Source organism: Sceloporus undulatus, chromosome 3, assembly GCF_019175285.1.
Source record: "Sceloporus undulatus isolate JIND9_A2432 ecotype Alabama chromosome 3, SceUnd_v1.1, whole genome shotgun sequence".
In the NCBI taxonomy this organism is placed as follows: Eukaryota; Metazoa; Chordata; class Lepidosauria; order Squamata; family Phrynosomatidae; genus Sceloporus; species Sceloporus undulatus.
Window position 1 is genome coordinate 125,006,711 of NC_056524.1, and position 24,684 is coordinate 125,031,394.

Here is a 24,684-nt window from a genome sequence, read left to right on the forward strand (position 1 = left end):
ACAATCCCATAATGTTCCCATTGTCTTGATCAGGAGAGTCTCAATACTTGTTCTCTGTTCTGCTGTTGCCTTTTAAAAGTTTGCTGCATCAGCAAAATTAGTGGAGATGCTGAGCCGATCATTCCACTGCTAATCTTGATTGAGATGATTATTTGGCCATCTGCAAAGGGGAGATGTAGGAGCTAGGGATAGAAATGTAAAACACTCATCCAAATGTGAGCCTGCTGTTTGAGATAAAAAGCTTTAGCACACAGGGGGCTTGACTTTACTCCACAGCGGGAAAGCACTTCAATACACACCTTTTGAAGCCTCAAAGAATAACCTGGGTATGTAGATGCTGTCGCATGCCTATGATTTTTCAAATTTACATTTGAGTTCATACATGCTAATCCATGCAATCTAAACTGTTGCTGTCCTGTGGAAATACTCCTTCAGTTAATTAAATGTTGATGTGAAACTGCTTAAAAATTCTGGTTATGGTGCCATTATTCCTTCTTATTGCTTGCTTAGTCGTATCCAAAGCTTTGGGTGGCTGGAGGCGATGTTCTGATTGCTACTTCTTCACTTGCAGAAGGGGACTCTGATAACTACCTTGCGTATTACAGAAGAGCCACAGTCTATTTAGCCATGGGCAAATCTAAAGCTGCCATTCGTGACTTAAGCAAGGTGGTTGAATTAAAGCAGGATTTCACATCGGTAAGCAACGCTTTCCAAAATTCCTTCAGGGTGGATGAAAATGGCTTTTCGTCTCTGTTTTTATGTTGCCTTTTAAATGGGAGTCTCTTCATCTTCTTTCCCCCCCCAGTAAGTGGTGTAATCCAACAGAAAACTTTTATTATCCTATAACTTGGACAGGTTAAAATGTAAAGTAAAATTTTAGCAATTGTGGAATACAAAAAGGTACATTAGCAGGGAAGACAGTATTTTCAGAATGCTAATTCTGTACCTGATGGAATGGTAAGGCAATGATTACTATGCAATGTATTGATGTTTTGGTAGGAGCAGGAAGTAACAATTGAGTCAGATAAAAGAGAGAGTTCCACTGCAGCTATTTTCTATTTAACTAAAGATTTATTGTAACTGAAGCAGTAATGGAACTTCAGCAAAATTTGGACTTGTATATGTTAGGATTCTTAAGGACTTATTTTAGTTCTTAAGGAGGATTCTTAATTCAGTTTCTGCTGTTCTCAGAGTGTTGATCATTGTGGCCAGGATATACATATAGTGTTTCTGATTATTCTGTAAATCTCCATGTACATTGATGTAGCTGAATAAATAATGTTAATAATGATATTAGTACTTCTAGTCTTTCAGAAGTAATAAATCAAACATTTGTTAACCTGAAGCTGTTAATACCTCTGAGAAGAGTGACTAATCATTTTGAAAATGTTGATATTAAAATTTTATCGTTTTGTTGGTGAATCTTTGAAGAAAGATATGTTTTTAGATCAAAAGTGGGAATCATGCAGCCCTTCAGATGTTGGGCTGCAAGCTTCATCATCCCTCACCAGTGAGTTTTGTTGGGATTTGCTATCCAACAACATCTGGAGGGCTGCGTGATTCCCACCAGTGCTTAGGTCATGATAGAATTAAGACCTTTCAGAATCTACACTGTTTTTTTCCATATTGTCTTGAGTCATAGCAGAAAATCACATTACACCATCAGAAAAAATCCTTTCTCACTCCAGTGACAGGATTTCTTTTTCTTTTTCTTTTTTTGGCAGTCTGATAATTCTGCAAGGTAAGAGTTCGAGGAACTCTGAAGATATTTATAGCTACTGAACCTGTAAATGCTTATAGATACTTGTAAATCCCATTAACTTGCAAGATAGTATGTGAAACTGTGTGATAGCAATGTTTGGAAAGTGGAACACAGTAGGTGCTGTGAGGTCAAGGGTAAGGATGAGAAAGTGGGAGCATAAAAACTTGATGGTTTTAAATAGAGAATGAGGGAGAGCTGAATATATTTGTCCTGAAGGATCCCATTGGTTTATTTTCAAGGAGTTCAAGATGGTTAGTTCTTTCCCCTTCCATGCTATCCTCATAATACTCTTATGAGGTAGTGCAAGCTGAGAGATAGTGCCTTGTTACCAAGTCAGCTTGACGACATCGTCTGGATTTCTCTCCGCCCTTAGTCTGGCACTCTAACCCTGGTTTTAATTTGACACTATAACTATTACAATCTACAGTGGTACCCCGGGATACGAATTACCCAGGTTACGAATTTTTCGGGTTACGAAAAAATCCCATAGGGATTTATTGTTTCGGCTTACGAAGGTTTCTTCGGGTTACGAAAAAACCTCGGCGCTATTTTCCGCCACCGGAGGGCAGCAGAGAGCTATTTTTCCATTAGCGCCTATGGCAATTCGGCTTACGAAGGTTTTTCGGGTTACGAAATTAGCCGCGGAACGAATTAATTTCGTAACCCGAGGTACCACTGTATTGGCTATTTGCATGCTACAGAACTGTTTCCTTCATTTTAGGCAAGGCTGCAAAGGGGACATCTGCTGCTCAAGCAAGGAAAGTTTGATGAAGCCGAAGAGGATTTTAAAAGAGTGGTAAGTTATAAACCTCAGCAATGGCATAGCAAGGTCATTGCTACTATCAGCAATGACAGTAAGGTCTTACAGGCATATGCTGAAACAAGCACAGGTTAATGCAATCTAGATATCTTCCGTGTGTTCTATTGGATAGCCCCCGTTTTACAGAATGATAATACCTTTTTGTCTGATGTTGAGGCCAGAGTAATTCTGGAGCATGAAAATCTGTATGGTCTCTTTAGATAATATTTTCTAGACTGAAATGCCCTAAACCAATGAAAAGAAGGTGCTAAAGAGAAGAAGTAACACTGCAGGCCTATCACATTTTTTTAGAAGTACTGTAAATCCTGCATTCAGTACCTCTCTCCTACTTATTTCTGTATGCATGTTTGGTTTTGGTATTGCAAATAGGTTCCTGGGTTGAGCATGAGCTCAGAGGTGTCCTTGTCTTTCACTCAACATGTATGCCAGCCTTGTTGAATCATTGTATTTCTTCTGGTAGACCTAGATTGAGTGGTTCTGATAAAAAAAATGCAACAGATTCTACAAGCCTAAATTCTGTCCATCCTTGCAGTATAAATAACATAAGCTATTTATGCTTTCTTTGCCTATCTTGTTGTTAACTGCCATCATGTTAACTTATACTTATGGAGATTCTATTAAGGAGAGACTTCCAAGTTACCCTAATAATAATAATAATAATAATAATAATAATAATAATAATAATAATTTATTTATAGCTCATCCAATCACAAGGAATCCGGGTGGGTTACAGGAATAAAAATATAGAGAATACAATAAAATAAAATATAAAAAATAAATAAAATACAATAAAATAAAATAGAGTGACGTGAGTTACAGAAATTCACAGTTAGGCATGATGGAATTGGGCCTGTCTTTTTCACTCCCTCCCAGGTCTGATGATGACAGTTGGGATGGAGGGAGGGCTCTTCTTCTTGAGGCAGAAATATATTTTTTATTAATTTTAATTTAATTTAATTCTTCTTGTTAATTTAACCCTATCATCAACTGCCTTGCTCTTGAAGACTCCGGGCCATGGTTTTCCTGATTAATTCTGTCCATATGCAATGTGGTCTTCCTCTTTTCTACTGTCTTCTACCTTACCAAACATTATTATCAAGAGTCATGTCTTCTCATGATATGTCGAAAACGCAAAAGTCTCAGTTTAGTAATCTTGGCTTTTAGGAAGCGTTAAGGGTTCATTTGCTTGAGGACCCATTCATTTGTCTTTTTAGCAGTCCACAGTATCCATAGACCAATATGCCAAATGAGTTGATTTCCTTCCTGTCAACTTTCTTCAGTGTCCAGCTTTCACAATCATATGTAGAAACTGGAAATACAATGACAGGGATCATTGTAATTTTAGTATTTAATTATCTATCATGGACACTTTAAGATCTTGTCTCGTTCCTTCACAGCTGCCCTTCCAAGTCTTACTTTTCTTCTTCTACTTCCAGTTTCTTGATTGTAGTCTCCACTCTGATTGACTGACCCAAGGTATGGAAAATCTTGAACTATTTCAGTGTCTTCATCAATCTGTGGCCATTAGAGTGGGCCCTCCGTATCCATGGAGGTTTGGTTCCAGAAACCCCTGTGGATGCCAAAAGTCACAGATGCTCAAGTCAGTATTTAACATTTATAATTATCTTAGCATCAGGGTCTGGGAACCAGGAAGGCATTCTTCCTGCATTGTTTCCCACCTTCCTATCACAAAGGTCCTGACAAATTTAAAACCCTTTACTGACCCTGTTTCCCACATTCTCAACCTTCTCATCAAAAAGCCTCTGCCAGATTTTAAACTCCTTTGCCACCAATCCACCTCAGAGAGAGACAGCAGAAGGAGTGGGAGCAAGGAGATATATCAGATGGAAAGGGGTTTAAATTCTGTCAGAAGCTTCCCTGTTAGAAAGTAAATAGAAATTTAAATTCTACATGAAGCTTCCTTGCAAGAAAGTAGGTAAGCAAGAGTTTAAATTCTGGAAGAGGCTTCCTTGTGAGAAAGTGGGAAAGCAGGAGTTTAAATTCTGGCAGTTCTGACTGTGGCTTTGTGGATGAATGGACTTCCATGGGGGAGGCAGGTATCAGCTTGCCTCAGCCTCTCCTAGTGCCCTGGGACTGCTTCTCAGCCTGGCCATCAAAGGTTTAAAAGAGTTTCTTCATTTTGATCCATGGTTGCTCAGATCAGCAGATATCAAAACCACAGATACTGAGGGTCCACTGTATTTTTGTTTTCTTAATGTTCAACTGATAACCTGCCTTTACACTTTCTTCCATTGCTTCCTTCATTGATCGTTCCAAGCTTTTGCTAAGTTCTGCTAGTAATATCGTGCCATTGTAAATTGTTTTCATATCTCCTTTCTCTGAGTCTAAAGTATGATGTAAATTCATACTTTATGTATGATATGTTCAATTTACACGTGAAATAGATAGGGTGCTTGCTTGACCACCTTGCCAATTGGAAACCATTCTGTTTCTCTGTATTCTATTCCAACAGTAACTCCTTGTCCTGAATACCAATCAGGACAATCAAATGTGGCACACCCATTTCTTGAGGAGTAACCAATAGTTTTTTATGATATACCATATGTACTCAGTATAAGTCGACCTCATGTATAAGTCAAGGGAAGGTTTCAGGGTGAAAATCCTGGATTTTGATATGACCCGTGGATAAGTCAAGGGTAAAACTTAGGGGGCTATAAGGAAGAATGGAAAGGGGGAAATAGCATTTCTGTTTCTCCTTCTCTGGACCTCTCCCAGCCAATTCCTAAGTGCCGGAGGAGAGTATATACGGTACATAATCAAAGGCTTTGCTATAATCTATAGAGCACAGGCATATTTTCTTCTGAATTTCTTTGGCACACTTCATTGTGCAACATATGTTTGCAATATGATCCCTCATGAAGCTTTCTTTCCTGAACCCAACCTGGACAGCTGGCATTTCTCACTCCATTATGGTAAAAGCTTTTGTTTTAGAATTTTGAGCATCACTTTGTTGCATAGGAAACAATGCAATGGTCCTGTGGTTGCTGCAGTCCTGGTGGCCCCTTTCTTGGGGACTGGAATGTATATTGACCATTTTCAATCTGGGACATTGTTTTTAGTTAGATTTTAGTTAGAGCTAGAATAGATTCTGTCTCTGTAGCTTGAAGCAACTGTATTGGTATGCTATCTGTTCCTGGTGACTTATGGAGTGGAACTTCCACTTCACTTTCTGAAATTGTAGATGCATCCTCAAATGGCTCTTCCTTGAATGAATCTGTCATTCTTTCTTCTCTTTTATATAGTTCTTCAGTGTATTGTTTCCATCATCTTTTTATTTGTACATTGTCATGTAATGTGTTCCTCTGGGGAACTATTCATTTAAATTTCTCTTTTTATTTTTTTTAATCTCGTGGAAAAGATATCTTGTTTTTCCTTTTTTGTTATCTTCTATTTCTCTGCACTCATTATTATAGTGGTTCTCTTTGTCCCTGTGAACAAGTTGCTGAACAGTTGTATTCAGGGTTCTGAATGCTCTATTTCTGTTGCCTGTGTAATTTTGGTTAAATATGGTACCACTTTTTTTAGTGCTGATTGTTCGTTCCAAAAAATGCAAGTATTATGGGGGAAAGGGAAAGTATGAATAGAATACTTTAGGATCTTCACTTGAGAAAGTTTAAGTGGCTTGTTGTGGGGAGTTACAAGTATGGTGTATTTCAGGTAGAACTAGTCTGTTGCTCAGAAGAAAAATTCTGTTCCTAAGGTAAGAAAATAAATCACTTGGGTGGCTCTGCCAAGCAGTAAAGCTAAACCATCTAGTTTGGGTACATACGTGGCAATATTTGTTAAAAGTGGGTTGGGAAGGTTGTGCATGAGAGAGAAGACTTTTTTTTTAAATGACTGCTGCAAAAAGCTTGTTTTTTGCAATTCTATTCTTTGTCAACTGACCTCCAGATGAAAAAACCTAGTAGAAATATAGACACCAGAATGGTACCATGCAAGTGCCTTTTCCTTTGGATGAAACAAAGGTAGCTGCAAAGATTTTGTCCTCATGGTAATTCTGGTCAATGTCTGTACAGCTTCAAGGTGACAGGAGGGGCACCTGCTGGCTGGGGACTGGGACACAGGGTACGTACTCCCTTGCTGCCTGTAAAACCATGCCCTGTTAATTTCAAGAAGGAGGGCCAGAATTACAGATATTAACTATTTTTGCTGGATGCCTGGAACTGTCACATAAATACCGTTTTCCTCATTAGTGTCCCACATTCTCACACTCTTGGAGGAGAAGCACTCCTGTTATGAAACCTGGAGAGCTATAAACATATTGGCCATTTTGTGTTGTTCCACTAGAGGCCAGCAAAGACTAGACTTGAGAGCTACTTTCTTTGTAAATTGAATATATATTCTATGGTGTGGTATGGATTTGTTTACATCTTTTTTTAAATGATATCCTGTCTGTTTTATAAGACTACAGATATGTATGCTTTTCATTTACAGTTAGATAGTCCCGAGTGGAAGAAACCCTTAGAAACAATATGATGTGTACTTAAATTGGGATTTTAAAATGTTTATATGGCCTCATCTTCTGAGCTCAATTTCTCTGTGGTATGCCTTTTTTCAGCCTTGAATTTAACAATTTGTCTAGTTGTCACAAAACACCAGTAATTCTAAGATAAATGAGATGGCTGGTGGAGGATGGATGGATAGATAATTCCATTCCTTCTCTGCCAACCAGTTAGTTTCCATGATAATCATGGAGAAAGGAAACTCTTTCTCCATGACCAGCCATGGGAATGCAGTAGGCTGCTGCTGCTGGTAGGCAGTAGAATAACCAGTCCTTCCTTTCAGCCTGCTTGACAGAAGCAATTTTTTAAAATATTAGCCTAATAGCCCCCACAAAAAAAGAAAACCTGTGTGGGCTTATTTATGCCTGTTTGATGTTTGTCCAACTCTGCTCTTTAAAAAAAGCAACAGCCCATAACTTCTTACCACTCTCCCCATAATATCATAATAACATTTCTTGTCCCCCTGGTAAAAAGAATATAATTTTCTTTCTTCTTCTTTTGCTGTTCTGACATGGCTTTTTTTTTTAACTGCAAAAGGGAATTCTGAGTGCACTCGTATTTTTCCAAATTCCCAGACTTTGTGGTTGAAGTACTTGAAATGTCTGTACCCTTCTGAATATAGGCGGGATACAGACCGCCCAAAAAGGGCGGCCTGCCGGCGCCTGGATTTGCGCCGGAGGGAAGCCCCAGCGGCCAAACCGTAAGGCTTCCCGCGGTGGAAAAAGAACCCAGAAAAAGCAAGTTCTTTTAGCGTCGCACTTGCGATGCCCAAGTGCACAAATGGCAAGCTCATTACATCACAAGCGCGGCGCGACATGTGGATGCTATGCGTCCATCACGTTGTAATGGTGGCCACCATTTTGCCACTGCCAGTACGTACTAGGGTTAGGGAGCGTGTGCATGGTGCGTGCTCCTTAACCCTAGTGATGCCGCTGCCACGCCACATTTTGCCCATCTGTACCGGGCCATAGATGCACAGTCTGTTTCTTCCACAAGGAAACTAAAACATTGAGTATATGTGCACACGCACCTCAAATACAAACAGATTTGTCTGTTCAGTGTTTCTGTTTTTCTTTTGGCATATAAATCTATATCCATGGCAACAATATAGTTGCCTAAAAGATCATAGAATCATAGAATCATAGAGTTGGAAGAGACCACTAGGGCCATCCAGTCCAACCCCCTGCCATGCAGGAAATCCAAATCAAAGCATCCCTGACAGATGGCCATCCAGCCTCTGTTTAAAGACCTCCAAGGAAGGAGACTCTATCACCCTCCGAGGGAGTGCATTCCACTGTCGAACAGCCCTTACATTGTTTCTCGTATACTCCAGTGTAGTCTTTGGGATAAATTCAACGTTTTTATTACCAAACATGTTGAGCTTTTCAGCTAAATGTTCCCAATTCACAGAAGCATGAGTTTTCACAAAGCTGTAAAGGCTCATTTCTGTTTCTTCAAACCATCAGGCCTGGAAAGTGGTAACTCATTTTAGCCACATTAGCTCCACCACCACTACCTGAGATTTTGGGGTGCCGCACCTGCTCCCACCAATTAGTCTTTGCAGGTATGGAGGCATACAGTAATTTGGCCCAGGGAAATGGGGTGGAAATGCATCCCACACCCCAAAGTAGACACTTCGAAGCATTTGGGGGTAAAAATTATGTGTGTGTGTGTGTACACACACACACACATATATGCATGCAATTATTTTTAACTTTTGTGAGAAATGTCTGCCACACTCCTACAGTGCATTTGGGGACATTCTGTAGCACCACAATAACAGCCCTAGGGAGCCACATACAGCCCACAGTTTGCACTTTGCCCACCCCGACCTAGACTCATTTGCCACTCAAGTGAATTGACTTTACCTCAGTTTACTTCATATTAGGGCTCAGTCACATTTCTAGTGATCACAACAGGTGGTCAGTTGAATGATCTGTCATAATAACTGCCATACAGCACGGGTAACCAAACTGAATATCCCAAGCAACATTTTGGTTTCTAACATCCCTTAGCTGGTCAGTGGTAAGAGGCTGTGGGAGTTGTTCACCAAATGTTCCTCACATCTGGTGTTCATAGATGAGTTAAGAACAACCAGGATATAGATAAATAGACAGACAGACAGATTGACACACACACATACACATATATAAGTATATACATATGCACTTACATCTATATATAATGTACAGTTATTTTCACCACCAGCCAGATGTCTGCGAGAGGTGTACAAGCAGAATGTACATAGAACTTTACTAGATTCTATCTATCTATTCCCCCAGTTGCCAGGCACACCTCTAGGAAACATATCTTTAGAAAGGTCACAGGTAGATACACTAGCACCAAAAAGTATGGATATCTTGGCTTTTGTTTTGCTTATTAGTATTATTAAGCCTTTGTTCTTAAAGTTAACTGAATACTGTATTTTAAAAGAAGTGCAAAATGTTTTAGCAAAACAAAAGTACATAAATGATCCTTCTGTTTGTTTTGAATTATCTGGTTTGGTTTGGTTTATTTCAAAGAATCAGCTTTCAGGATTTGATTAAACAGCTTCTATTGTGCCTGATGGTGTATTATGGATTCTTAAAAAGCATTGCACTGTGGGTTATAAAATGAGTTAGCTATAAAAATGGATAAATTACCCATCGCCAACCTTAGGAACATGCACACTAGAGATGTAAGCTGATAAAGCTCAGCATGACAGACTGTAAAATCCAATACATGTAGCTGTGTTTTTGGCTTAACAAAGCAACCTAAATTCATAAAGCAGAGATAAATTGTGCACACAAATCACTTTTAAAAGCATTTTGACCACTTGCATCTCATCTGTTTTATACTGGTGTTAAACCACTAATTAAGCTGTACTGAATGGTTTTTTTTTATCACTTACATTATCTTGCTATAGGGAGGTCATTGCAGTATATTTTTATAGCCATAAGTTTTGCTAGCATCATTATTTTTATGGCCAGAAAGCTTAACTTGACAAACTTTTGATGATCATGGCAGTGATTTCTTAGCGTGACACTTTTTTTTTTTTTTTTAAAGGGTAAATTTCCTGAGAGAGACAGGAAGCCTCTAAATGATACAAATATAAAACCATAAGTGATACAAATATTAGAATTGCTGATGGAGATGAGACTTCTTTATATTGCATAATAGCTACATATCCCTACAAATGATCAAGGCTTGTGTTTGGATTGGGGCCAGAATCTCTCGCATCACAACCTCAGAGCTGGGGAAAGTTTAATTTTTTGGACTAATTCCCAGAGTTCCATGTTGTGCTGGATGGGACAGTCTGCATGTTAGAGCCCAAATAAGTGAGTCTTCCAAGCTCAGGTCATTCTGTTTATTCAGAAGTAAGTGTCATTGTGCCCCCCCCCCCCCCCAAAAAAAAGTGGATATGCCTAAAAGTGCTATCTCAGCGTTGGTTCTGTGTGTGAAATACACCAGCTCTGGCTCTTCTTTGGCAGACAGTTTTTCGTATCTGTTGTTTCGACATTGTTCCTGCACTTATTATTTACTGCAGTATGTGGCGGGGAGAAAGCTATACCAAATATCTCCATCCTGTGTTGTTAAACACATTGTGTAGCCCACCTCTCTTGATATCTGCAGATAATTATCTGATAAAAATAAATCCTTTTTTTAAAATGGCAAACACTTGGTTGGATCTTGGGAAAGGTAATTATGGTTTAGTCTCATTAAAATGGGTGGAAATGAAGTTGTCATTAATAACATGGATCCCTTTTGATAGCAGTAGGACCCAGGCATGGTTAATTTTCAGCTTGGTTGGGGATGATGGGTAATATAGGGTAATATAGATAACATGGAGATGCTGGGCTGGAAGAATGCTTTTGTAATGTTTCTGTCTACATATGCTTCTGGGGCAGTTAGTTAAAATGAAGTGGTCTTCTGTGTTAATTACCATTTTCTTTGTGCACTCTAGGAAAATGTGTATCTTTTATCACCTGTATGTGCACAACCATAACATGAGCTCATTTCACATAATGACTGCTTTTACTCCCCAGAACTAGGCCTCAAAGGTGTATTAAAACAGATACAGATTTTAAAAAAAAAACGCATGCAAGCAAAAAGCTAATGTTAAAATGTTATTAAATTGTCTGCAAAATTAAGAACAATTTAAAACACATGCATTAAAAAGACAAGAAGTAAAAACAGTACAGTTTCCGAAAGCTAACAGGAGATGACTCTCCTTTGACCCTCCCTTGGCAGAGAGTTGTGGAAGCATGAAGATTCAGTGGTGTCACTGGGCAGGTGCAGACTGCACTAGTTGACACCCTACAGGAGGAGTGGCACCCTGGTCCTCTTCCCACTGCGGCAAAGGGGAAGTGTGCCGCTTATGGCTTCACCAGGGAAAAATTGGAACGATACAGAGAAGATTAGCATGGCTTCACCAGGGAAGGAGCCAAGGTGGTGGTAGAGGGGCGAACACACCCCTTGTGGTTTTGTTCCTGGCTTGGCTTCCTCCCTGGGGATGGAACCAGGCTGGGGACAAAGCCACAAAGGGTGAGCAGCAGGGAGATGGGGCAGGTTGCTGCTGGCACACAGCCCCATCAGCCTACCCCACTCTGCATCTGGTGAGAGGAAGCCAAGGGGCAGGAGCTGAGGTGGCAGCAAGAATGGCGTTCAGGCAAGTGCACTCTTCATAGCTTCGTCACTGCCCTGGCTTTCTGCTTGAGGAGGGAGCCGGGCTGGTGAAGAAGTCACAAGGGGCAAGTAGTCAGGGGGAAGATGCAGCACCCTTCCTGTCTGCACCTCCCTGCATCAGGTGGCACCAATCCAGGTGGCACCACTGTTAAGAAGATCCTCTCCCATTTCCCCACCAAATGTGCCTGTAAGAGGACTGGGACTGAGAGAAGGCCTTCCCCAGAAGCCCTCAAAGCACAGGCAGGGTTGTATGGGAGAATATGGTCCTTCAAGAAGCCTGCCTGGAACCACAGTATCAGTATAATGAGCTTCCTCTAGATTCTTGTCACATCTGCAACCTCACACCAGGTTGTTTGGCCATTTAAATTTGTACTATTTTTTAAAGATCTTAGTTGTTATGAATTTCAGAAACTCAAGATATTTATCTGTTTCTGCCGTTTTTGCCTCACTCTCATGATACCACCATGTAAGCATCTTTATCCTCCCTTTGTTTCCTTTGCTCTTGCTTGCATTTGAGTGGTACAGCGCATGAGGAAGATTCATGGCCTTGTTTGTTTTCTTGTTAGCATTCAAGTATTTCTGTAATCATGATAAATATATTTACATACATGGAAATAATAAAGATTCCTTTTAAGGATATAAGCTTTGAATGGGGAAGGAGAATGCCTTGTAATCATTTATTATTTGTACAAGTGCTGGGTATAAACATATTACTCACTGTACAGGGGCAAAAGTAAACCTGTTTCTGCCTGGTGAGCAGGCTTGTGCTTCTAAACACCTAAATGTCTAAAACAAGCATGACAATACCTGGAGCTCCCCATTTTTTAATAATGGCTTGTGACTAATGAACAAAAACAACAATAGTGGCAGGTCTGTGCATTTTAATGCCTTGAGTAATACAACCTCTCTCTTTGGTTGTTTTGATTTCTTTCTTTGTGTTAAAGGATTCACAACATTGGAAGCTGGAAACAAAAAAATGGCTCCCCTTCTAGAATCTGCAGCTGCTTCTCAATATTTCTTTGAAAGGCTGGGCCTTCACAATGACATTTGAAGGCTTGGGGTGTTTTAAATTGTGATTCTTTTATTCATTTCATGAAGGAGTATTCATGAAATTATTTACTGGAGTTTCATTGTTTCTCATTTTCTCTCATAATAAAGGAAAATGCTATCTTTTTAAACTTCCTACTCAAGTATAATTCTCAAAATTCAACAGACCATGTTTGTTATAAAACATATCCTTTGCCTTCCTCCTGCCATGTACCTAATAGTTTTGCTTTTGGCACTGCAGTGCTTTCCCACAGTTTACTGTATATAGTGATGTATAAGTCTAGGAAATCTTAGTCAAAAAACTGACTCCAAAAACCTGGGTCGACTCATCCACAGGTCTACTGTATTTATTATACTGCATTAGTGACAGCTTTTTGGTGCTTCCCCTCAAAAGAGTGCTGAGAATAATAGGGTTCTGAAGGATTTGAATAAGACATTTGTGTATATTTGTTCGCTTTTCTGGGTTAAAATCAGGCAAAGTTATCACATTAAAGTTAGTATCACATCAGTGCTAACATGCTTGCCATTTGTTTTGCTTTGCCTTTTCATTCTTTTTGCATGTGTGCATTTTCATATCCCCACCTATGCCTGGGTGCCTCCCGCACATATCACACAGCCATGATTTGCCTTAGTTCCCTCCTCATCCTTCTAGCCTTTAGTGTGAGTGCAAACAGTTATGCCTGCCAGAATTTTGTAAGCTCCTTGATAGAGTTTTCCTTTGCTTCACCTTTACATCCTTTATTACATAGCCCTAGGTTTTACCCTCGACTTATCCACGGGTATCGAAATCCATAATTTTAGTCTGCAAACCTGCCTTTGACTTATGGTGAATTTATAGTCAAGTATATATGGGAGGGGTTGCTAATTCCCCAGAGAACAGGATTAAAATTAAAAATAACTTTGACAGATTAGAGGTCTGGGCTAAAGCTAACAAACTGAATTTCAACAGGGAGAAATGTAAGGTCCTACACCTAGGCAGGAAAAATGAAATGCACAGATATAGGATGGGAGATACCTGGCTAGAGAAGATGTGAAAGGATCTGGGAGTCTTAGTAGACCACAGGCTGAACATGAACCAGCAATGTGATGTGACAACCAAGAAAGCCAATGTGATTCTTGGTTGCATCAGTAGTAGAGTGTCTAGATCAAGGGAAGTGATAGTACCACTGTATTCTGCTTTAGAGACTAGGAAAGGAGCAATGGAATTTAAACTACAGGAAAAGAGATTCCACCTAAATCTCAGGAGGAACTTCCTGACGGTCTATTCAACAGTGGAATATGTTGCCTCAGAGTGTGGTGGAGTCTCCTTTTTTGGAGGTTTTAAAACAGAGGCTGGACAGCCATCTGTCGGAGGTGCTTTAATTGTGTGTTCCTGCATGGCAGCATGGGGTTGGGCTAAATGGCCCGTGTGTTCTGTTCCAACTCTGTGATTCTGTGATTCAAATAGCATTTCTGTGTTATGTGCCTTCAAGTCATTTCCAACTCACAGTGACCCTAAGGTAACCTATCGCGGGCAAGATTTGTTCAGAAGGGGTTTGCCTTTGCTTTCCTCTGAGGCTGAGAGAGTGACTTGTCCAAGATCACGTAGTAGAATTCCGTGGCTGAGCAGGTTTTTGAACTCTGGTCTCTAGAGTTGCAGTCTAACACTCAAACCACTACACCATACTACACGTAATAGTATAATAGCCTTAATGGGCTGGCCCTTTCCATTTCTAGTGCTTTGTGATATCCAGGAGAGGACTGTGTATCAATTCTTGGCCTGACCACCTAGTTAGGCCACCCTGGCAAGATCTTCTTTGGTCAAGGATTTTTGCTTTTCCCCATCACTAAAATCTGTTAAATCAGTGTTGGGAGATTGTGATTGTTCCTCTGAGGGGCATGATTCTTGTCATCTGTAAGGATGATGGGCTCAACTATTACCACAAGCATCTTATGGAGGGTACCTGAGGCTTCAGTGTGAAGTTTATATATCGCTCCCCTGTCTACCAACACTATTTTGAATGCTATTTAACTACTTTGATTTTCTTCTTCTGCTTCAGAATCTGTATGTGGTTAAGCAGATATCTATGATGATGTAAAAAGCAGCACCCAATTATTTTTTTATTCTAACTGGGCAACAAGACCTTGATTTAGAAAGTTTTCTGCTGGACAGAGAACTACAAAGTCAAACCCCTCCCTACAGTCAAAGCACAACAAAAGGTCTCATGGTCCAGTATTTGCTTCTTCATAAGTGTATCTTCCTTCTATGAAATTACTTGGCATTATTTATTTTTGAAGAAGAACAGATGGGCCTATCTGTAACGTGCCTTATGTTCTCTATGAGAGAATTAGGAAAGTACTAAGGCTGTGTAGAAGTGGGCATGTGCAAGCCCAGTGAGCTTCAGGATATTTACCTTCGCATAGGTCCTTCACAAAATATGCCTATTTTGTGAAGAACCTATGCGAAGGTAAATATTGACTAGAATTTTTAAAAGGAAATTATAAAAGAACATGAAATATGGACATAAATTTATAGTAATGAAAAGCAAAAGAGAAAGTTCAGAGAGTACCTGAGGAAGATTGGTGGTTATGTTCTCGGGTACACACACACAACTTCTCTGTGTGGGGTTTCCTAGGGTGTATATGCACTGCAGAAATATAAGCAGTTTGACACCACCTTAATTGACATGGCTACCTCCTTTGGAATCCTGGGATTTATGTTTGGTGAGGCACAAAAGTTCTCTGACCAGGCAGAAAACCTCACCAAACTACAAGCCCCAGGATTCCACAGGAGGTAGCCATGTCAATTAAAGTGGTGTCAAACTTCTTTATTTCTCCAGTGTCAATAGTTCCAGTCTATCATTATGGAAACAGTTATTCTCTGCTGAAGTGAATGGGGAACTGCTTGTGAGTAGGCAGGAGCTCCGCATATGTATCTGAACTCTTGATAGTACTCTGCATTGCTGAATCAATAAAGGAAATCTTCTCTAGATACATTTTTCAAAGGTATTAATTCACATATATTTGCCTTGTTTTGTGTGGTAAGGTAATGACTTGTGAGATGACTTGGTTTGAAGGTGTAATTGTTTTGTTATTGTGTATCTTTTGTTTACAGCTCCAGTCCAGTCAAAGTGACAAAGAACAAGCAGAAGCTCGCTCCCAGCTAATGAAGTCTGATGAAATGCAGCGCCTACATTCCCAAGCACAATCTGCATATCTCGAGGGAGATTACTATACAGCTATTGGTTTCCTGGATGAAATTCTAAATGTGAGTCCCAGAGTATAAACTGCCACCAAGACATAATTGTGATTTCTGAAATTGTCAGATGAGCAACTTCACATGACACATTCTAATTTGTAATATCATGTCATATAAACTCCCAAATTATCTGAGCATGGAGTCATAGTAAACACCTGGTTAGGTACTCTCTTATCACTCAAATTCCATTATTGGCTGTGATATAATACAAAACTAGTTTGGGGTGTGGTGGTAATGGTTTTAAAAATACATCATCCACATCCCTGTTGTGAAAGAATATCTGAATATATGGGGACAGATTCTTAAAAATTAGAAGGTTTTTTGCTATTTTAGGCAAAAGTCCTAGTACTGCCAAACAGGTTCTAATAATCTATGAAACTGTAATCTATAGGTACTGTTCTACAAATCTGCCTGTCATATGCTTTACAGCATGGCTGGGGAACATGTAGCCCTCCAGATCTTGTTAGGCTGCAACTCCCATGAGCCCTCACCATTGACTGGTCTGGCTAGAGCTTTGGGAGTTGCACAATATTTGGAGGGCCACCCATTCCTGCTTTGTCCGAAATGTTAATATCTCTAATAACGTATGTACAGAGAGTACACTCCCTAAGACTAGGAGGAAACATTAAGCAGTGTGTATACTACCTTATTTTTAATGTATGTATGTATGTAAAAGAAAAAGTTTTGGACCAGTCTTGCTTTCATTTTGGTTCCTCAAGGTTTGTGTTTGGGATGCAGAGCTGCGGGAACTTCGAGCTGATTGCTATATCAAAGAAGGAGAACCAGGGAAAGCCATTAGTGACTTAAAAGCTGCTGCCAAATTGAAGAGTGACAATACTGAAGCATTCTATAAAATCAGCAGTATATACTATCAGCTTGGGGACCATGAACTGTCTCTGAGGTAATGTTACATCTGTAAGGGTTTTATAAAGTCCCTTTTTGCGGCAAATTTTCAAATCAGTTTGGTGAAGGCGTAATAGATATTCAGGATGTGCCTGTACACAAAAGCTAGAGAGAAAAGGTGGGGAGCTCTACACCTCATGCATGTGTAAGCATACCTTAAGAAAAACAGAGACAAGAAATGTCTTCTCCCATAAGCTGTAGAGAACAGGGTTGGTTCGTTTTCTTATGATTGTTAACCTTTATAAAGCGCTGTAAATTTACACAGTGCTCTACATACAATCTTTTTAATTGGACGGTTCCCTTTTCTTATGTAGGTATTTCATCAGAAAGTCTCTCTAGCATAGCACTTCTGTTGTACAAAAGCTTTATTACTATTTGAATTTATTTTTTACATCACCTGAGTATTGTCCCCTGTTCTGAGATGAACTGGAATGTGATTTTGCATTTGTGCCAAAGTGCACACAGACAGCACATGCCAAGTAAGGTCTGCAGTTAGGCCCCTTAAGTCTAGTGCCCTGTCCAAAGAACCAGACTGACATTCCTCCTTGTTTTTCTTTCCTGTGTGAAAAGTGAAGTGCGTGAATGTCTGAAACTTGACCAAGACCACAAAGAGTGTTTTTCTCACTACAAACGAGTTAAGAAGCTCAATAAACAGATTGTTTCAGCAGAAGACTTCATCCGGGAGGGCAGGTAAGGGGTTAACTGTGCTTTTTGGAGTGATAGGCAACCTTTTGATTTTTGAGTTGAATAAGGGAGTGTTACTCTGAGATGCCTATTCCTGAGTGAGAGCAGAAACTAACATCTGTGATCTGCCATGGTTTTTTGTCTGAGTCAAATCTGAACAGTAAATAAAGCCATGCCTTACACATTTGTGTGGGCTGTTTTCTGTCTACCTGTGGCCCTTTCACACCGCAGAGTTCTAGCACTATGATTCCTACTTAACTGCCCTGGCTGCATCCTATGGAATCCTGGGGTTCACAGTTTGATCAGAGGCACCAGAGGAGCTCCTGGTTGAGCGTTGTAAGTACCCCCCCCCCATTTAAATCACAAGTTCTGGGATTCCACAGGCTGTTGTCATGGCAGTTAAAGTAGAATCATTGTGCTATAATTGTGTAGTGTGAAAGGGCACTCGCTCCCTTTCCCTACTTTTGCTCTTGAACATTATTTTATGTAGACTTGGCTCCTACATTGCCTTCTTAGTAGCTTTATTGTTTTCTTAGTTGTTTTATTGATCCATGGCCAGCACAGGAGAACAGATTCATGGGAGATCTAGGTGAAGCAAAGCCTGGCCTGAATGGATAAGCACAGCCAATAATGGAGAATCTTAGGAAATGCAATGTGATGGCTGCAGAAGGGTGCAATCTTAAAGCAGAAACATTTACAAGAAATTATAGCTCACCATAATCCTCCCCTCAGTGTGTCTCCCAGGTCCTTTAGGGTTTGGTGAGAATCCCAAGGACTGTATTGAACACCACTACATCACCACCCTGGGCCACTTCTTCTAAACGGCTTGATTATTATTCATTCAAAGATTTTCTTAAAATCAATTGCAGTGGTTCACGTGGTTAAGATGCTGACGCTGTTGATTGCAAGATCAGCAGGTTGGCAGTTCGAGGTCCGGATGCTGCATGATTGGGTGAGTTCCTGTCACTAGTCCCAGCTTCTGCCAACCTAGCAGTTTGAAAGCATGCAAATACAAGTAGATAAATAGGTACCACTTCTCAGTGGGAAGGTAATAGCTTTTGGTGGAGTCATGCTGGCCACATGACCATCAGAGTAGTCCTTGGGCAACGCTGGCTATTTGGATTAGAAACGGAGATGAGCACCTCCCCCTCCACTTGGTTATGATGACATTCATGTCAAGGGACTACCTTTACTTTACCTTTTACCTCAGCAAGGAGCTTTACCTACTATCAGTGAAAGACTGTCACTACCCCAGATTTTCTGTCTAAAAATATTTCACGCAAAAGGCAACTGGTGAGGTAGAATGTGGAAAAAAGCAACCAGTTGTTCAGCAGGGCTGGTGAATCTCCTTCTTTTAAGGGCAATGACTTAGGGCCAAATCTTACATATTGCAGGCATTGTGTGATTCCTATTGTTATATATGGACAGAAAGCAGAGGTGCTGGGAAGCTGGCAACTTGCAGTGCTGCAGAAATGGCAAAGGGAATCAAAGCTTTAGTTATCAGTCCAGTTGCTGATAAATACAAAAAGGAAATCGATTGGCTTTGTGAGTAATTAGAGAGGTTTACTGGTTGGCCTGTATGAAAAGCATTATGTAGTTATTTATCTCCCCAGTAAATTAAAGTGTCAGGGCTGTTAGTTTTAGCACTAAATGCCATCTCTTATTTAAAACAGTATTTTAATGTCTCAGCGTTTAAATGTGGAGATCACAGCACATTTGAAAATAAAATACTGCAGCTGCTCATAAATAAATCTTCATCAGATTGTTAGGGCCTGGGAATGGGGGTGGAAGAAAATGAGATCAAACCAAAGCATTACAAGGCTTGACATATGATGTGCACACCATGCATTCCAAATGTCATGGCACTCCGTAAGCGACACACAACAAAGGAAAGAGCAGTTCCACAACTTGGGAGCAAAATCGGCTCAGACTATGACCTGGCTGCAACACTGTGCTATAGTTTAGTGCTACACAAATGAGGCTTGGCAAGCTTCAGTTTGTGTGCTCCTTCCCCCTTCCATGCAGCTGTGTAGAGTAGATTTGAAGCATCCATTCCCTAGTTTAATTTCAACCTGTTTTGTTTGTTTCTCCATGCAATAACTGTTATTTTTTTTGAACCAGGAGTGGGAAAGGTGAGCTTCCCAAATTTTGCTGCAATAATTATACCCCCAAATGCTTTGTAGTGGGCCTGAAGGGCAATTATGCCCCATTTTTGCCCCTCCTGGTCTGATTCAGACCAAGAAGAGGCCTCTTTTCATCAACATGGCAGATTTCTGGGTTTCTTCCAGTTGAGGAAAAAAGCCTTTGGGGACTTAAATGAACCACAGAGGGCATTCACATAGGACTAAACTGTGAGATTTAGACACACATATCCACGAATGAACTGGACAAATGAAGCCATTTCTGGTTCTAACTTGGCCTTTGTGTCTGTTCTTTTTGGGAGCTTGATTATATTCTGTTCTATGTGCATAGTTTGTGTGGCTGGCTCTGGGCACTGTGGAGGTGATAGCTGATTAACAAACATAACTCCTTCATTTTAGGTGTGCTTACAGTTGTTGAGACAAATCCCTAAGCTTTGCTATGAGGAAGAGCAATATATGTTAAGCACTGATAGCTACTGGAAACTTCTGTAGCATTCTTAAGATGCTGGGGCAAGGCACTCCATTATGCAGACAGTAATCAGGAGTCAAAACTGAATTTTGTGGTGCAATTCAACCTTCTCAAAGGTGGTTACATTCTAAAATAAAGTGAGCCTTTTATGCAGTTAAAGAATATATGCACCTTAGAATTGCTTGGTCATTAAATACAAAAAAAAAAAAAAAGAGAGATACAATGTTTAAATGAGGCTGATCTCTCTCTCACTGTTAGAAATTTTTCCCCCTTTTGAATTCATGTCAAAATAATTTCAAGCAAACATTACCATCCCTTGGTTATTTTTAATAGGACTGCTGTAATTTCTCCAGGAAAAAATGGATTGTATTTCAGAGCCACAGTTTTGTCATTGCTTCTGTAGTTCGTGAACGAGAGGCTCACTAGTGATATGCATGTTTCAGATATATGTACATGTCCTGCTTATAAACTCTGTGAATACAGTATTGCAGTACTAGAGCTTGGAAGTACTACCTTTTGAAGCTGTGACTCCTAGAATTCCCCAGATAGCATGGCCAGTATTTCTGTGCAGTTTGAACAAAGGTTTAAAGCCACCGCTGTTGGGGTACTTATATTTTCCCTACGAGAAGCACTTTTCATTTCAGGGGTGTTGCACTTGTTGAGACTCTCCTTTATTGCAGGGAAAATGTGATTATAGCCATGTGGCTGTGCAGTGCTCTGGGAGCCAGTTGGATTGCACTTGAGCAGCACTGCAGACTCCACTATGCTGTTGCTTTTATTGTTCAGCCTGCAAAGATGGCACTGGATTACCTGGGATACTGCTCTATCCCCCGAGCTGCACTGCTTCTGTCTTTGCTCTTTCTAGCTCCTCATTTGCTGCCACTGTACTTGCTGTCAAAATCCAGCAGCTGCTATTCAAAAATGGGAAGCAGCATTCTCTGAAGATGCCAGCCACAGATGGTGGTGAAATGTCAGGAATAAACTCTTCTAGAACATGGCCACATAGCCCAAAAAAATCACAAAATATTATGGTGTGTTTTGCTCATCCTGATGTAGATGCTAATGATACAAGCAATTTTGAAGATGGTTTACTGTGGAAATAAAAGCTGATTATGCTGACAGTACTGAGAAGCGGGCGGTTCATGGCTTCTTTCTTGCCTTCTCTCTGACAAATTTATTTTTTATTCTTGAAAATTATACATTTTACTTTTTGCTTGTGAAAGATGATACCCATCCTCAATCAGAAGAGACCTAGCCCAGATACAGATTTACTAACATAATGAAAACTAGGTGAAAGTCTTGAAATGAGTTTGTTTCTTCTCTAACATGCATCTTCTTTTTCAAGCAGGGGGTATTCACAGTTTTCACTATTCTAAAAATGGGAAGCAGCGAGATTTTAAAACATTTTCTTGCTCATCTAAAACACTGATGCCATGAGAGGCTGTTGTCTAGAACTATTGCTGTTGCTGTGTACTTTCAAATAATTTCCAACTTACAGCAACCGAAAGGCGATCCTATCATAGGGTTTTGGTGACAAGATTTATTCAGAAGAGATTTGCCTTTGCCTCCCTCTGAGGCTGGGAAAGTGTGACTTGCCTCAGGTCAACCAGTAGATTTCCATGGCTGAGCGGGGATTCGAACCCTGGTCTCCAGAATCATAGTCCAGCAGTCAAACCGTTACACCATACTGGCTCTTACTCCGTTGATTTTTTCTTCCTACTGTAAAAAGGTACCAAGATGCCATGGATAAATACGAGACAGTGATGAAAACAGAGACTCAAGTTCCTGTTTACACCACACGAGCCAAAGAGAGAGTATGCTACTGCCTTTCAAAGGTAAACATATAAGTTGACCTTTTGTGGAAAATGAGTGCAAAGAAAGGCCTGAACCCAATTCTAGCCCCAAGTAAAGGAGCAAGCCTTTTTTCTGGTTCGCCAGAACTTAGGTAAATCCCACTGATCCAGTGGATCTGCTTCAGTGAGGATTAGTAGGTGAGTTTAGGCCAAAGCAAATACTGACTTCATTACTTCTTTCCTGTTTTGCCAGAGCCAGCAGTCAACAGAAGCTATCAAACTTTGCACAGAAGTTTTGAAGCTGGAACCAGATAACGTGAATGCTTTGAAAAGCAGAGCTGAAGCATACTTGCTTGAAGAGCTGTATGAGGAAGGTAAAATTTTACAGACAAAAGGCAACACTTTTTTGTGGGGGTTCAGTTTTACTGAGAAATCTCAAGGGTGAAGCAATCTATCTGCCCTTTGCTTCCTAATCCTCTTGCATTAACCTCTGGCCCACTTTGACTTGATATAGCCAACATATGAACCATGTGCTCTTTGAAAGCTTTCTGGCTTCTTTCTGTCATCTTTGTGATCTTCCTTTCCTCTCCCACCAATGTTCATCAGTTCTCATGAAAACTCTTTCTTCCTCTCTGTTGTTTGCTAAGGTCCTTCAAGATTCTTTGGGTCTCTTCCTTTCTTGATCTATTCTTGCACCTTCTTAGTTTCTTGCTTGATTGTGGCTGAAGTTTTCCCTGTTGAAGATTTCATTAGTACATGACCAAACTTGGGTGATGTGCAGTGATTTTGTGCTGGGGAGGCAGTTAAAGTCACCATTATGAGTCTCTCTTGCCAGCCAGATTGGGGCTTACTTCTCTGGAGACATGATTTGCAGGTTGCGCTTGAATTTGTGGGTTAGATTGTAGGATGCTACAGTATTCTTATAAGCAGTGAAGTGCTAGCCAGAGGAATCCTAAGGAATTCAGTGAGTCTTACTTCCAGGTAGATAAAGTGGTGTCATAAGTAAGCTCTTCTGGAAGGAATTACATTTGTTGGCTCCACCCACTTCCAGAATTTTACTCCTGGGATTTAATTTAAATTGGAAGATCACATCTGTATAGGATATTTAATAATATATTGTACACTGAGCGATTGGCTTAAAGCATGGCTATGAAACAGGTGACCATTCCAAATGCTTCTGGACTGCAATTGGACCAGTAAAGAGTGAGGTCCAATAAGGGCTGCATTCCAACATGTTGAGGGCCACACGCTTTCTATCCTTGGTAGGCTATAGCCTTTAACAAGTGACTAGGTTTTGTGTATCTATATGTGTGCTGTGTGTCTGGGATGTAGGGCTATGAGAAACAATATTTTCCCCTTTGTATGGTTATAATTTGTAGGCTTGTAAGTCCAAGAGGGTTCCAAATTGTTTACCGTTCACTGCTAGCATTTCGGACAGCAAAAGAGATCATGTTAGTTTCATGAATGCATACTAGCTGAAAGACTGGAGGTGGGTATAATAGCCCCAGAACTTAATGTTAAGTGGAACATCCATACACATGAGTGTAGAAGGCACACAATGAAGGCATGGTCCCCTGCCCAGTAAAAATTTCCTTCCATCTCCAAATGCAGTAACTTTGGTTGACGATTTTGATATCCAAATGAAAGGGGAAGGCAAAGTTATCCAGGGCACACAGCTAATAATGAGAGCCCCAGTTTCAATGGTTCATTCTCTGCAGTGCTAGAAATTTGGGGGATGATGGACACATGTCATTGTGGGGACAAAATTCTCATTTGGAAAGTCAGTGCCCTCATTCCACTCTCCACCCCCTATAGCTATAGCTCTGCCCTGGCATTTGAATATAAAGTGAAGAGCTGAATAGTATGAAAACCTTGGCTAGTTAAGCAGAATATGGATGGGTAGCTTTTTATGATGGTACAGAATGAAGTGAGACCACAGGTCTAGATCAAAATTAATGTGCCAATTTAGATTTTACTACTTGGATCTGTTGTTGTGAGCTGCCTTTATGTTCTAACAAGCCTTGTGTTGTGACTGATGGTATTTGGACGGGGTTGCACTTTTTTCCCATTGCTGTTTATGGCTGTAAGCATTGTGGTTTTAGTTTTGAATGCAAAATTTGAAGGGAAAGGATGGTTGCACTCTCCTTGGTCTGTAGATCGTTCAATAATTAACATTCTGACTTGTGAAATCACCTACCAATGCTTAAGGGCAAAAGGGGAAAGTCAAAGGAATTGGCTTCCATCATGGTGAAAATGCTCGGCTTTTCTCAAGGGTCTTCTCTGACCCTGAAAAGATATGTGTTATGATAATGGTAAGAACAAAGAAATGTGGATGTACTGTAGTTATATGTAGAGAAGATTATAAAGTATGTGTGGGGGTCAGTATTGTAATGGTTGAGCTAACTGGTTTGAAGGGAGGTCTGTTGTGCTTTTTATTATGATATCTGAGTAAAAATGTTCACAGCCATTCATGAGGGCACTGGGAACTGGGTGGCGCGGCTGTGGATTTGTGGGATGCCATTTGCAAAAATAGCTTTCTGAGAAGGTGCGTCTTTCTGAGCAGCAGGAATCCTTGCCTTTCAGTCTCTTATAGATGAAAGTGGATCTGTTAATGTGTGTAGTGCCAGTAATGGAAAGTT

General features: G+C 40.3%; 1 protein-coding gene across 1 annotated transcript in view; it reads left to right on the plus strand.

Moving 5' to 3' along the window:
• DNAJC3 (DnaJ heat shock protein family (Hsp40) member C3) overlaps positions 1–24,684 on the plus strand; it is a 45,885-nt gene that overhangs the window by 15,009 nt on the left and 6,192 nt on the right. The window contains 8 exon segments of the mRNA XM_042459125.1: positions 572–696; positions 2,484–2,558; positions 15,912–16,064; positions 16,775–16,956; positions 17,529–17,648; positions 21,982–22,087; positions 22,299–22,419; positions 22,973–22,981. Of these exon segments, the coding sequence (XP_042315059.1) occupies positions 572–696; positions 2,484–2,558; positions 15,912–16,064; positions 16,775–16,956; positions 17,529–17,648; positions 21,982–22,087; positions 22,299–22,419; positions 22,973–22,981 (891 nt within the window).